At 42.6% G+C, this 14,133-nt stretch overlaps 2 protein-coding genes across 2 annotated transcripts in view; one reads left to right on the top strand and one right to left on the bottom strand.

Moving 5' to 3' along the window:
• Psma2 (proteasome 20S subunit alpha 2) overlaps positions 1 to 3,625 on the bottom strand; it is an 11,340-nt gene extending 7,715 nt beyond the window's left edge. Inside the window, exon 1 of the mRNA XM_069998185.1 lies at positions 3,519 to 3,625. Coding sequence (XP_069854286.1) covers positions 3,519 to 3,559 — 41 coding nt within the window. The 5' untranslated portion in view covers positions 3,560 to 3,625. The remainder of the gene's footprint in view (positions 1 to 3,518) is intronic.
• Positions 3,626 to 3,765: 140 nt separating this feature from the next.
• Positions 3,766 to 9,566, top strand: Mrpl32 (mitochondrial ribosomal protein L32). Its single transcript, XM_069998200.1, has 3 exons — positions 3,766 to 3,926; positions 6,890 to 7,071; positions 9,261 to 9,566. Exons 1-3 carry the CDS (start codon positions 3,797 to 3,799, stop codon positions 9,513 to 9,515), a joined length of 567 nt encoding a protein of 188 aa, XP_069854301.1. The 5' UTR covers positions 3,766 to 3,796; the 3' UTR covers positions 9,516 to 9,566.
• Positions 9,567 to 14,133: the final 4,567 nt, after the last annotated feature.

Below are 14,133 nucleotides of genomic sequence, written 5' to 3'. Positions count from 1 at the left end.
AGCCCTAATTCCCTTTTCTTGGGTTTTGTCCACCATTTAGAAGAGCAGCATCACAACTGCCTTTCTACCACTTACCAGCCCTGTGATTTTACACAACCCACATATATTCTGTGTTTTTGTTTTTCTCATCACTGCATATACTGGACAGATCCAGTCACATGAGTTTGATCTCCAAATGCTACTACTATGCTGGCCTTTCAGGTCATACTTTACTTTATTTGGGCTTAAACTCAGTGCTTCATACTTCTGGGTTTGCTTGAGCACAATTGGTGCTCTACTACCTAAACCAGCTTTTTTTGCTGGTTAATTAGAATTTCTTCTTTTCTGCCCAGGCTGGCTTTGAACCTTGACCCTCAGATCTTAAGACTCCTGAGTTCTATTAACAGGTATGAGGCACAAGTAACTGAATCCAGGTCATCCTTTACTTGGAATGAGTTGTTATATGTCAAAAACCAACCTAATCATTTTAAAAGGGTAAAAAAAAATTCACAAACGAAAATAATTTGTTAAAAGTGACCCACCTACTACTGAAAAGATAATCCTACATTCAAGAAGGCCATCTATTTTAGCTTCATATAATTATGGCTGCTCTTTTTGTCACTCAGGTCTCAACTTGAACCATCTTCCTGCTCTAGGCAAACTTTAAAAGCTCATCTGGCAAACCATTCTCTTGGTGGGAAACCATACTGCTCTGGTGCCCTCTTTCCCAGCCATCTTCCTGGCCTTCTCTCCTTAGCAGATATCTCATGATTTCCCTCTCAGCCTAGACTCAGTCCCACACTCTCATGCCTACAGCCTCCTGAACTTCTTCCATGGCATCATACTAGAACTATTTTTATAATAGATGCCTTCTTCCATGTGTAATCTCTGTTCCATTAGCTTCTAGCATATAATCTAGTACTAGGAATCCATGCTCATGTGGTAGACAAGATATTTCTACATCAATTTAAGAAATACACCTAAGATCAACAGCTTAAAAATCCGACAATATTAGCTGATTCAAGTGGAATGACTCCAACAAGAATTTATATTAGAAAGTTGTCTAAGCTTTTTTATTTTTTTAGGTGTTATTTTATCAAATGATTTTCTGAAGCCATCCAGCTTTCAAGTATTCTTCTCTAGCATAATTCATGGAGCTTAAAGATTCACATTACCTTGTTTCGAGTGACCTGTGCAGATCTTTATCATTGACCATCATCATGCCATGAACTTCAGAACAAATATCTACTAGAGTCAGCAATGCCCCTACCCACTCAGAGAGCACTGGTGTCTCCACCTGCCATATGAACAAGCCTTCCTCTTTCTCACTCCTACTGAAATCCCATAACTTCTTTTTCACATAAAATAAAAACATGCTAGCCTCACAGACCCTGCGTGCAGGCACTATAGTCTATACTGTCAACAGCTTTCTTCAACGCAAAATCTTCACAAACTGTTGGCTCTTCATCTTCTAATCTCAAAGCTTATCCCGAAACATAAGCTTTTCCTTACTACCAATCTAAAAATCATGTCTTTCCTTTTCACTTTTTTCTTGATGTCCTGGAGTTTCAGCTCCAGGGCCTTGTCTTGCCAGGCAAGCAACCATACCACTGAAGCCACACCCCTGTCCTCTTCTTTCATCTTTTACAGTAAAGTTCCTGGGTAACAACAAAACATTTTCATCAGTAGGTATCAGTTAGTTTGTACATTTGTCAATATTCGCAGACAAATAGAATCCACAAACACATTCCAGCTCTACCTCTAGTCTCTTTCACAATCAAGTTTAATTCTAACTACACAGGCCAGAACAACACCTTTTTTTGGCTTAAACAGGTTGAATACATTATTAGAAAAAAAAATTTTAGTGAAGGTTACTATAAAAAGATTCAGTCCCCTGGTGACATATGGTTATTTCTTATTTCAGTCCTACTACGTCTATACCTTTTTCTTTTCTTTTCTTTTTAAAATACTGGGTTTTTAATGTAAAGCCCCTTCTGCACTTGCTTGGCTGGCTAGTGCTCTACTACTTAAGCTATACCTCCAGCCCTACTTTTTGCTGGTTACTTTGGAGATGAAGAGAGATTCTTCTTATTGACTTTTTGGTCTGGGTGGCCTTGAACTGCTACCCCCACACACACCCTCCCCACCCCACTCACACACCAGATCTCAGGTTCCTGAGTAGCTAGGATTGCAGGCTTCAGCAAAGGGATACCAACCTATTACATATTTTTAGATACTGAAGATCACATTTGTTTACCTATCTAAACAGTAAACTGCCTCATACATTTTAGTTTCTCTCAGTGTATAGATGAAATCTTTGACTGCAGAATTAAATACATTCCATTCAAAGGTTACAGAAGATCATATACCCTTACTTCTAATTGAAAATTGCCAAGAGGTGCTCTCTCCCTCCCTCTCTACATTTATATATATATATATATATATATGATTATTATACATATGTGTATTCACATAAGCATACAATAAAGTAAATAACATTCTGTCATCAGAAAGAACTCAATTTGAATGTCAACTCAGCTATTCCTGGGCAAGTTACTTAGTTTGTTCCAGCTGTGATTAGCTCATCTGTTAATGTATTGAGATAATTTTCATCACAGGAGGTAGTGAGAAGCAATAGTTTAGCTACACCTACAGTCAGTATTCAACAAGTTAGGGCTCAGACAGGATAACAGCTAAAGGGGACACTGCCAACTCTTAAGAAAATGGTCATATTATGATTGATTCTGAAAATCCTTCTGAGATTACTTTCTTACACAAGGAACAAGAGCATACTTTTTTCTTGAACTCCTTCTTGCATAAATAAGAGCCAGAAATCTTTGGAAAGCAGATCCTCCACTCTTCCACCTCCCAAAGCAATATATACAACGTACACGGGGAGGAGGAGGGGAAGGACATAAAATCCGGTTAGAAAATGAGCGCTTTTTATTTTGTAGACCTCAAGGGAAGAAACTGAAAGCAACAACTTTCAAAGACGCTAGTGCCAAGCCAACACCAAAACTCACACACAACTGCAGAGCTAAGCTTTTTTTTTTTTTTCCTAAAAAGGGAAAATAAAAGAGATCATTTTTCCCCCCAAAGATTCAGATTTCAAAACCTCCCAGCATCAGGCAAGCCTCCGTGGGCCGGGAAGGAAACCATGAGCTGTACATGGGCCGCCTGGACCTAGCTAATCCCCAACTCCTGTCTTTCCGGGTCACCGGGGGAGAGTGAATGCCGGGCCTGGGGCCCCCCAGTCCCCAGTCCCCAGTTCTGCCCGCGTCCCCAGCCTTGACCCCTCGTTCGTCCGGGCCTCCAATTAGACCCGGGCCCCCAGTCCCGCGCTTTCCAGGCCTCTCGGGCACTGGCGCCTCTCGGGCTCGGGCCGGCTGAGCAAATGACTTTGCAAAGCTGCATCTCCACCTCCAGCCCTGCTGGACCCGCCGAAGCCCTAAGTCAGAGCCAGGACAAACAAAAATGGAGTTCAGGTGAGCTCCTGCAAACCTTTGCTACAGGGAGCATTTTGGGGGTCCTTTCCATACCTGAATGTAGTCAGCGAAAAGCTGTACCCTCGCTCCGCCATCTTTACTCGGAGAGCCAAGGAGCATCTGCACACATGCGTATTGAAGCCGGTTTCTTTTAGTTTCCCCGCCCTCTCCTTCCTCAACTCTCCATGATTGGAGAAAATTCAAAGAGGCTCTACCAGTGCATGCTGGGAGTTGTAGTTCCCTAAGGCGCATTTGCTCCACTCTGGGACTGTGCGCATGCTCCTAAAGGGAACGGGACTCAGCTCTGTGATTTCCGTCTTCCGGCGAGAAAGATGGTGTCCTCCGCGCTCATGTTGGTGTTCCCGCCGTGGCCTTCGGGTCGCGGTGTACTCCGAGACTGTTGGAGGCTGCTGCAACGGAAACTTCAACAAAGCTGGCCAAGCCCTCCCAGCCCTCCGTGGGGTAGGTGACAGAAGGATCTGGGAGTGGGTTGAGGAGGGGGCATAGGCCTACGATTCAGCGTTCTGATTTGAGGCCTGGTGTTGAGAGACGTCTTCGGTGACGTAAACCGCCCTGTCAGCCGAGCGCCAGTAACTCACGCCTGTAATCCCACCTACTTTGGAGGTGGAGATCTGAGGATACCGGTTCGAAGCCTGCCGGGGCAGGAAAATCCTAAAGCCCGAAGTGGAGCTGTGGCTTAAGTGGTAGAGTGCCAGCCTTCAGTGGAAAAGCTAAAGAACATTGCCCAGGTCCTGAGTTCAAACCCCTGGACCAGCACACACACAGGAAAAAAACCTGTCAGTTGGCTCATGAATCGTTACACGCCTTAACTTGTTTCACAGATAGATTATGTAAAACCTATCATCATATCCCTACTCATAGGAGCTCCGTTCCAGTTTGTGTAAAGCTGATTTATACAAATCAGCACGGAAGAACAGGGTGGGAGTTTATAGGAGCCAAAGAACTGAAACGAGTGGTCTGTGTATCTGTATCTCAACGTTATCGAGTCTTTCCAGTAGCGACTGGGAGACTGAGATCCTATTCTTTGTGGATTATATTTCACAGGAATTGCCTTTAGTTCCCAAGAAAAGACCCTTCTGAGTACAACTTTACAGTACTGAGCCCTTCTGAGTAAATCTAAGAGAGTTCCTGTGCCTATGAAGTGTGTGTTGATCAAAGCAAAAAGTGTAAATTTTCCTGGAAGCATGATACTTTCTTAGGCAATTTTAAAGGAACTCAGATCATGCTGGGGACATGTGAAATGCCACTAGTAACATCCTAGAATCCAGTCACTTCTTTATGCAGGTCTTTTGGAACTCAGATCATGCTGGGGACATGTGAAATGCCACTAGTAACATCCTAGAATCCAGTCACTTCTTTATGAAGGTCTTTTGGACAGTTGTCATGCATGCAGTGTTCTTAAGTTCTCAGGTTAAAGAAGGACCACTCAAGGACCCTCTTGACTGCTCTTCCTGATATAGGTGGAATGCAATTTGTTCACCTTTGTGGAGTTTAAGGTCTATGTAGATCAATTCTGATTCTGGTCTTCCCTGCAGGAACAGACTTTCATTAGAAGTACCTTGGGTTTCAAACGGTTATCACTTTCACACTTGCAAAGAATCCCAACAGTGAGAATGATGTATACAGAGAAAGAATGATCCACTATATGCCAAACACTTGTGTTTCTTGTCACAGTCCTGTTAGATTTCTCCACTTTACAATTAAACAAGGAAGCTCAGGGAAGGTAACAGAGTCTGCTGTTAGCCATCAGGTCTATCAAATAGGAATACTGGTAAGAGTAGAGAGCTTTATGTATATACGTCTATGAGTTCTTAAAATTCAAAGTATTACAACTCTGAAAAATAGTAAAGAATAAAGGAAATTCTGACTTTATAAGCAGTTTAGGAAAGGAAAAGCAAGACATTAAGTTGTGTGTAATACTGTAATCTGAGAACTGGGAGGCTGAGGCAATAAGATGGAGAATTTGAGGCCAGGCTGGACTTACAGTGAGACCCAGTTTCAATCCCTTTCCCCCCCATTAGGGAAAAGTGAAGCATTGATAGGTGAATGAATAATCACATACAAGTGGTGAGCTAACATCTTTCTTAGAGAATAGACAGGAATGAAAAATGCTGAAGAGTTTAATGAACTAGGAGACCTACAAAGTTACATCATAAAGGATCCTACTGGGTGTGAATGTAATAGTACATCCTCAACCCCCATACTAACCTTTGAACTCTGGGCATCATACTCTTTCAGCTTGCCTGCTTGGCTGGTGCTTGAGCCACACCTCCAGCCTAGCTTTTTGCTGATTGTTTTAGTGATGGAATTTCATAGACTTTTCTGCTTAGGTGATTTCAAGCCTCAGCCCTTAAATCTCTACCTCCTGAAATTACTCCTTATAGGCATGAACCACACCAGTGCTCAGCTGGTAATATTTAAAAAGGTCAGTACAGTCAGGTGCCAATGGCTTACACTTATAATCCTAGCTACTCAAGAGGCTGAGATCTGAGAGTCATGGTTTAAAGCCAGCCTGGGCAGCAAAGTCCATGAGACTCTCATCTCCAACAAACTACTCAGAAAAGGTGGTAAATGGTCCTGTAGTCCAAGTGATAGAGCACTAGCTTTGAGCAGAAAAAGCTCAAGGACAGTGCCCAGGCCCTGAGTTCAAGACCGAGAACCAACAAAAAGAAAAAAAGTTCAGAGTTATGTCAGTGGAGATGAGAAGTGAATTTAGGGAATGCATCATCTACCATATGGAATGTGAACAGTTGAGTGACTTTGGTTGTTTTAAGTTTGGCACTTGTTGAGCATTTTAAATTCATGCTTAGGAATAACTCAAGTCCATGTTGCATGAGGAGAGAAAATCAATGGACTTTCATTTAAGCATGTTCTAGTAAGAAATTTCATGTTTAAAATTTTCTTTGGTGTCCTGCATCTGTTGGTTCACTATTGTAATCAGGAGGCTTAGACCTGAGCATCTTAAAGCTAGATGGGCAAACAAATTCACAACTCTTATCTCCAACCAGCCAGCAAAAAGCCAGAACTGGAGATGAGGCTCAAGTGTTAGAGCACTGGCCATGAGTGAAAAAGCTGATGGCAAGTGTAATGCTCTGAATTCAAGCCCCAGAATCACAAAGTATAAATCACAAAAATGAATGGATGAATGAATAAATAAATACATATTTACCTTTTGGAGCTAACAGATGGTTTAAGTGGTAGAGCACTTGCCTAGCAAACACGAGAAATAAATAAATGAATAAATAGCCTTTTCTGAGAGTTTTAGTACTTAATAGCTAAGGTTACCTGTTGACTATATCTGTATGTGTATGCTTAATGCCATCACAGTTGATTATTTAGGAGAATTATGTCTAGTCATTTTGAATCTACAGTTGAATTATGTGTCTTCCTGTTTTATCTCACAGGACCAGCGTTAGCACTCCAGGGTCCAGGCATATTTACAGAACTAGCAAATGATTCCAGTGCACGTAAGGAGAATCTCAGCCTTTTGGATAGTGTCCTTTGGATGGCAGCTCCCAAAAGCAGGCGCAGCATTGAAGTTAACCGGTGTAGGAGAAGAAATCCTCAAAAGCTTATTAAAATTAAGGTAATGTGCTCATTTTGGGGAGTGTATTTTTCTTCACATCCACCACTATATAGTTCTTGGATAAATCAAATCTTGTATGCCTACTAAGACATACTCAAGGGATGAGTTTGGAGAGTGAACTGAGGATTTAAAAAGCCCACACAACTAAATTTGAGCAGTATCTGTCCTAAACTGTGACTTGAACTACAAATGATTAAACAGGGCTGGGATGTAGCTCAGTAGCAAAATACTTGCCTAATAAGTGCAATTTCCTGGGCTTGATCCCACTATAAAAAAGAAAAAATAAAAAAATAAATAAAGTAAAAAAAAAATAGGAACTGGTAGCTCACACCTGTAATCCTAGCTACTCAGGAGACTGAGATCTGAGGATTGCAGTTTGAAGCCAGCCTGGGCAGAAAAGTCCCCCATGAGACTCTGATCTCCATTAACCACTCAAAAACTATAAGTGGCACTGTGGCTCAAAGTAGTAGAGCACTAGCCTTGAGCAAAAGAGCTCAGGGACAGTGCCCAGGTCCTGAGTTAAAGCCCTGCAACTGACTAAAATAAACATATAAACTATGGCAAGTCCTAAAATTAAAGTCAGAGTTTGCACTAAGGACTGGATTTAACTTTGAAAATTTGAACAGTGTCAGTACTGAACTGTGCAGTTGAACCACAAGTGAAAAAACATGAACCATGGCAAGTCCTAAAATTAACATCAGAAGCAGAAGGGATATTGAAGCTTGGATTCTACTAGCTATTATATAATGCCCTATGTCACACAGTGCTTTCTGTTATTATCTGCTTCTGTTCTCATACCAATCCTCTAACACCAATACCATGTCTTCATCTTTAACATAAAGTGAGATAAAAAGAATTTTCTCAGTTGGGTGCCAGTGGCTCACACTTGTAACCCTACCTCTCAGGAGGCTGAGATCTGAGGATTCTGATTCAAAGCCTGCCTGGGCAGGAAAGTATGTGAAGCTCTTACCTCCAATTAACCAGCAAAAAGCCAGTAGTGGATCCATGGATCAAATGGCAGAGTACCAGCCTTGAGTGAAAAAGCTAAGGGAAAGTACCCAGATGCTGAATTAAAATCCAAGGACTGGCATGCACGGCGCGTGTACACACACACACACACACACACACACACACACACACACACTCCAAGGACTGGCATGCACCACGCGTGTACACACACACACACACACACACACACACACACACACACACACACACACCAAAAGCATGACATTAGAGTCCTTGCACAGACCCTTGGTTCAAACCTCAGTACAACAGAACAAACAAACAAAAACATGAATTTTCCTGTGGTTACACAGTTGTGAAGGGGTTAGAGGTAGGATTCGAGCCCTGGCGTCTAGTTTTAGGATCCACATTCTTCTCTGGAAAATTGTCTCTGTACATTGCTACCTTCAGACAGCAAAGGATTACAGTGTCTGTTATCACTGCACTGTCAGTTTATTTCTTGAACACTGTCTCATTTACTATTTCCTCTGTGGCATTCCATAGCAGTATCCTTGGCTAATGAAATGCTAGAACAGACCTTCTACATTCACTGTTAGACATGCAGAACCTGAGCTGGAATCTGTTACTGAGGTAGGAATGGGATGAAATTAATCTGGTACCAAAAAGTGTCCTTCAGACTTCCTAAAACTTGATATGGAGGACTTTTGATTTTAAGAATGAGAGCCAGCATCAATCTATTATGTAACTTCTCTGACTACTTTGCTTTTATTTTCTGTTTTGAATTATTGCCAGCTATGTGTAGTACATTGTTTTGGGTACTTTGATCATGAAAAGAAGACACTGGGTGTCTCTTCATAACTTTTTGGTCATCCTCTGACTCATGTTGAACCAATTTACTTCAAAATTGCACCAGGTATGCTAGGTGTGGCGGTGCACATCTACAATCCCAGCAGGATCTCAAGTTGAAAGTCACTCTACATAGTGAGACTTCATCTCAAAAGAAAAAAAAAGCAGCAGCAAAGTTGGTAAACCTGAGTTTTAGTACCTTTTTCTTTTTTAAAAAAAAACAACAATTCAAACTTGTTTTCAGTACCCTTGTTAAAGTGCTGTTGAACTTGATGCATAGGACCTCTCAGAGATCTGAAATGTAATCTTGCCTCATTGATGATAATATACCTTGAATTGCCTCTAGGTAGTACATGTTGTTGTTTGTTGTTTTAAAGAACAATATAGATATTTGTCCTGAATGTGGCCACCTGAAACAGAAGCATGTCCTCTGTGGTTATTGCTACGAGAAAGTGTGCAAGGAAACTACAGAAATCCGACGGCAAATATGGAAGCAGGAAGGAGGTCCCTTCAAGGCTCCCACCGTGGAGACTGTGGTGCTGTATACAGGAGAAACACCATCTGAACAGGACCGAGAAAAGAGGATCATTGAACGAGACAGGAAGCGGCCATCTTGGTTCACCCAGAATTGATATCAAAGATGTTACCATAATTCACAGTAAAACATCACTCCTAAAACAGTATACATCTTTGTGTCCATGTTGTTGTGCCTGTTTTTAAATCCTCAGTATAGTTTAAAACATACTTTACCAGCAGTCTTATGTGATATAATCTGAAAACTGTTATCGCTGGTAAATCTGAAAACAAAAAAACTTGAAAATTTATAGCAAGGGCTTAGGTATGGTGGCTCATGTCTGTAATCCCAGCACTCCTGAGAAATGGAAGATAATGAATTTAAGTCCAGCTTCAATTGCAGCAGAACTCTGTCTCAAAATGAAAGTATCCTAGTAAAGAGTTACACATTTAGATGTGGCTTAATCTCCAGTACCACAAAAAAGAAGAAAAAAGACTCTGGCTTTGTTTGCCAGTGGCTTTTCTTAGACAACATTACATAACAGAAGCCAGGCAGTGGGGATTTAGCTACTCAGAGTTGTGGCCCAAGTGGTAGAGGGCCAGCTGAGCAACAAGCTGAGTTGCTTGTTGAGTTTGCTGTTCTTCCCTGGTTTTTACAACAAAGGGAACCTGCATTGGCAGATCCTAAGGCAGACAGAGCTGGTACTCAGTCTACACAGGGCTGCTTTTTATCTTACCAAGAACATTCCTTGCAAAGCCCAGGGTCTGCTGCTGCCCCCTATTGACCTCGTGCTCACTCACTCCACATTTTTAAAGTTGCTAGTGAGAGTGAAATGGAGGAAAACTAGAGGACTGACATGTTCATGTCTCAAGAACCCTGGTATAGAGCTCAGAACAAGCTTGCATAGTTCAGCCAGGCATCACTTTGCAGCCTCACTAGGGGGCAGCAGATGAACTGCATGGAGAGTCTTAGCAAATGAAATAATAAACTGGACCCCAGTAGTAAAAGGGATACTGTCTGCTCCTACTAGCACTGTCAGTGTATGGCATAGATGGGAATTACACAGAGAGGGGCAGAAAGTGTTGCTGCTAGGCAGAGCAGTTTGCAGAAGGCCCAGTTTGCTTTGGCCTCTCTTCCTCTGCTTGAGGCTGACTTCCTTCCCCCCAAGATGCACTCCCTGGCCCTCTTCCCACCCTGTGCCCTTGGGCTCATAAATTCTTTCCCAAGAGTATTTCAGCATATAGAGTTCAAGATGCTCCTGGTTATGTCTCCCTAAGACATACTAACATTTTGGTGGCTACAAAGGAATAATTGATGTCCTCATTGATGTTATTCTAATCCAGTAATTCCAACCAGGAGTAATTCCTTTGTACCCTCTGGGTACATTAGGAAAGATGTAATCACTTTCGGTTGTCACTGACTTCTGCAAAGATCATAAGCTGCTGCATTATCTTGAGTAGAAATCTGAGACAATACTCACCATTTCCATCAGAAGCAGTAAAACACATTGGATTTTGAATAAAGAGTGCTCTGAAAGTACTGTGAGTTTAGAAAAGTCTCATTGTGCCCTCCTATTTTGTTCCCCCTGTACTTTAAGCAGACTCTCAAAGATTATTCTCATGCCTGTGCAGCTAGGTCTAACTTTCCTGTTTATCTCAGACTTGTTCCTAATTCAAGATTTAACACATCATAGAAGCCACTTTCCCCTTAAATGCTCATTTGGCTCATTTCACAAATGCACAGTACAAGGAAAACACACCAGAAGTTGAGCTCTTATCCCTACAAGCCCAAGGTGTGCCCTACCCAAATTTACCTTGGTGAAGGTGTTGATACAGAAAAACTCCAGTCCTTTCTGATGCCTCTCTCATGACACATACAACCTGTGACAACTCTTTTGGCCTCTAGCCCATAACATGGCTAACTCCAAAGAGGCACGTGGAGAGAAGGCAGCGAAGCAGAACAAGAATGGATCTAAAGAGTCATGATGCAGATCACTGACAGTTATCTAGACAACATGTACGTATTCGGATGGTAGCAGCCAAAACTAGAGGAAACCGAAATGCTTTCGATGCAGACTGGATATACTTGATGGAAGAGGGAAAAGCACGGAATGACTTCAGGTCTGACACTTGAACAATAAAGGCATGTGAAGAAGCCAGTGCGAAGTGAGGGATGGTTAGAGGGAAATTGCAGATCCCCATTGTAGACACTATTTGAAATACTTGGTCATCCAAACAGATGTCGAGATGAATTATGTGAGACTGTCTAAATTTGGAAACAGTCAGCAGATGGAGTGTATTTAAAGGCATGGGATGAACAAGATTAACCAGGGCAAGTTTTTAAGAGAACCTTGCATGGATCTGTGGGCAGAGTAGCCCCCTTCCCTGAAGAACAGTAGTGTCTCACACTTGGCTCATGACAGGAGAGCGATGCAGGAGGGAGTCACCCACTCTGTCAGTTGCTATAGGAAGTAGGAGAGAAAAGCATTCAATGATGGTGGCAAATGGACTTCATTTGTGATATGACGAAAGCAATTTCCATTTCAGGGTTGGTAGGAGCCATATTGGAGTAGGCTAAAGATTAGATGTTTGCTGAGCTGGTAAACACAGCATTCCTAGGTAAATTTAACCAAGAGTTTTCCCCCTGTCTGGGAGCAGAAACATGAAGCAAAAGAAGGAAAACAGATATGAGAGTAAAGAGTGTGTATATAAATAGCTTAACATGCATTTGTGCATATGGGAATGATCCAGGCAGAGAATGGCATAGTATATGCAGCAGGGAGGAACAGAGACAGAGACATGGGGAGACAAATAGTCCTTTAGTTACCCTGAAATGCAGGTCCTATGGGTGAGAGTAAAGAATTCCTTTCCGCTTATTGGCCAACTGTTAGAACACAGGGTTGGTACTGTAGTAACCACTGATGGTGACTGGACTGACTTGATCTTGCTGTACCATTATGAATACACTGGATTGTATATAGTTAAAGTATGTTTTAGGCATTTTGGGTTCCTGCATCGTGTGTGTGCATGTATGTGCATACATGCACACATGCACCAGTCTTGGGGCTTGAACTCAGGTTCTGGACACTGTCCCTAAGCTTTTTTGCTCAAGGCTAGCTCTCTACCACTTGAGTCAAAGGTTCACTTTCCAGCTTTTTTGGTGCTTCATTGGAGATAAGAGTTTCTTAGACTTGGGCTGGGAAGGTGGCTCAGTGGTAGAGTGCTTGCCTTGCATGCATGAGGCCCTGGGTTCGATTCCTGAGCACCACATAGGCAGGGGAAAAAAAGCCGGAAGTGACGCTGTGGCTCAAGTGGTAGAGGGCTAGCCTTGAGCTGAAGAGCTGAGGGACAGTGCCCAGGCCCAGAGTTCAGGCCCCACAATTGGACCCCCAAAAAAAGAGTTTCTTGGACTTTCCACTAAGCTGTGTCTGAACCATAATCCTCAGGTAACAGCCTCCTGATTAGCTAGGATTACAGGTGTGAGCCACTGACACCATCTCTTGTATCCTTTACTTATTCAATATTTCATTATGAAGAGGCTAGGAAGGTGGCTCAGTGGTAGAGCACTTGCCTTGCATGCATGAGGCCCTGGGTTCGATTCCTCAACACCACATAAACAGAAAAAGCCAGAAGTGGTGCTGTGGCTGAAGTGGTAGGACACTAGCCTTGAGCTGATGAGCTGGGACAGTGCCCAGGCCCAGATTTCATGACCGGAAGAAAAAAATTTCATTATGAAAGATTTTTTTTAATATCAGGTGTTTGAAAGAATCTACCATGAGCCAGGCTCCCCAGTGGCTCATACCTGTAATCCTAGCTACTCAGGAGGCTAAAACCTGAGGATCATGGTTCAAAGCGGGCCCAGGCAGGAAAGTCCGTGAGATTCTTTTTGTTTGTTTGTTTTGTTTTTTGTTTTTTTTTGGTCCAGTTGTGGGGCCTGAACTCTGGGCCTGGGCTCTGTCCCTCAGCTCTTCAGCTCAAGGCTAGCGCTCTACCACTTGAGCCATAGTGCCACTTCTAGCTTTTTTTTTCTTTTTGCTTTATGTGGTGCTGAGGAATCGAACCCAGGGCCTCAGGCATGCAAGGCAAGCGCTCTACCACTGAGCCACCTTCCCAGCCCATCCGTGAGATTCTTATCTCCAGTTAACCACCAGAAAAATGGAAGTGGCGCTGTGGCTCAAGTGGTAGAGCACGTGCCTTGAGCTGAAGAGCTCTGGGACAGCACCCAGGCCCAGAGTTCAAGCCCCATGAATGACAAAAAATAAATTAATTAAAGAATCTACTATGAATATTTTAGCCTGTTGGCTTCATTACATATCCACCTATCCATCCATGCACCCTTCCTTATTCTTTTCCCAAGTTAGGCACAAACATCAGTGCACTTTCCTTTAGATGTATCAGCATAGACTGCAGTACTTAGCTGAAGTTTCATTTTACCATTAGTCATTGGGAGCTTCCTTGCTTTCCAACTCAGGCTCATTTATTTCTTGTCCCAGACCTGGAAGTGGCCATTTCCCAAGAAATTAAGATTCTATTTAGTGTCTGTATCAGTTAGTCTCTGCTGTTGAACCTTTACCTTCCTCTTAGCTTAATATCTCTCAAAACTAAACTTGAGGCCAAGGACCAGTGACTCATGCCTTAAATCCCAGCTATTTGGGAAGCTGAGCTCTAAGGATTGTGGTTCAAAGCCAGCTCAGGCCGTCTGATCAGCTCTCAATCTGCTCTGCTGGGCTTGGTGTA

The sequence above is a fragment of the Dipodomys merriami genome, unplaced genomic scaffold (assembly GCF_024711535.1).
Source record: "Dipodomys merriami isolate MVZ:Mamm:240054 unplaced genomic scaffold, mDipMer1.0.p SCAF_104, whole genome shotgun sequence".
Lineage (NCBI taxonomy): Eukaryota > Metazoa > Chordata > Mammalia > Rodentia > Heteromyidae > Dipodomys > Dipodomys merriami.
The sequence above is the reverse complement of the archived record's forward strand: the minus strand, read 5'-3'. Positions and strand labels throughout refer to the sequence as shown.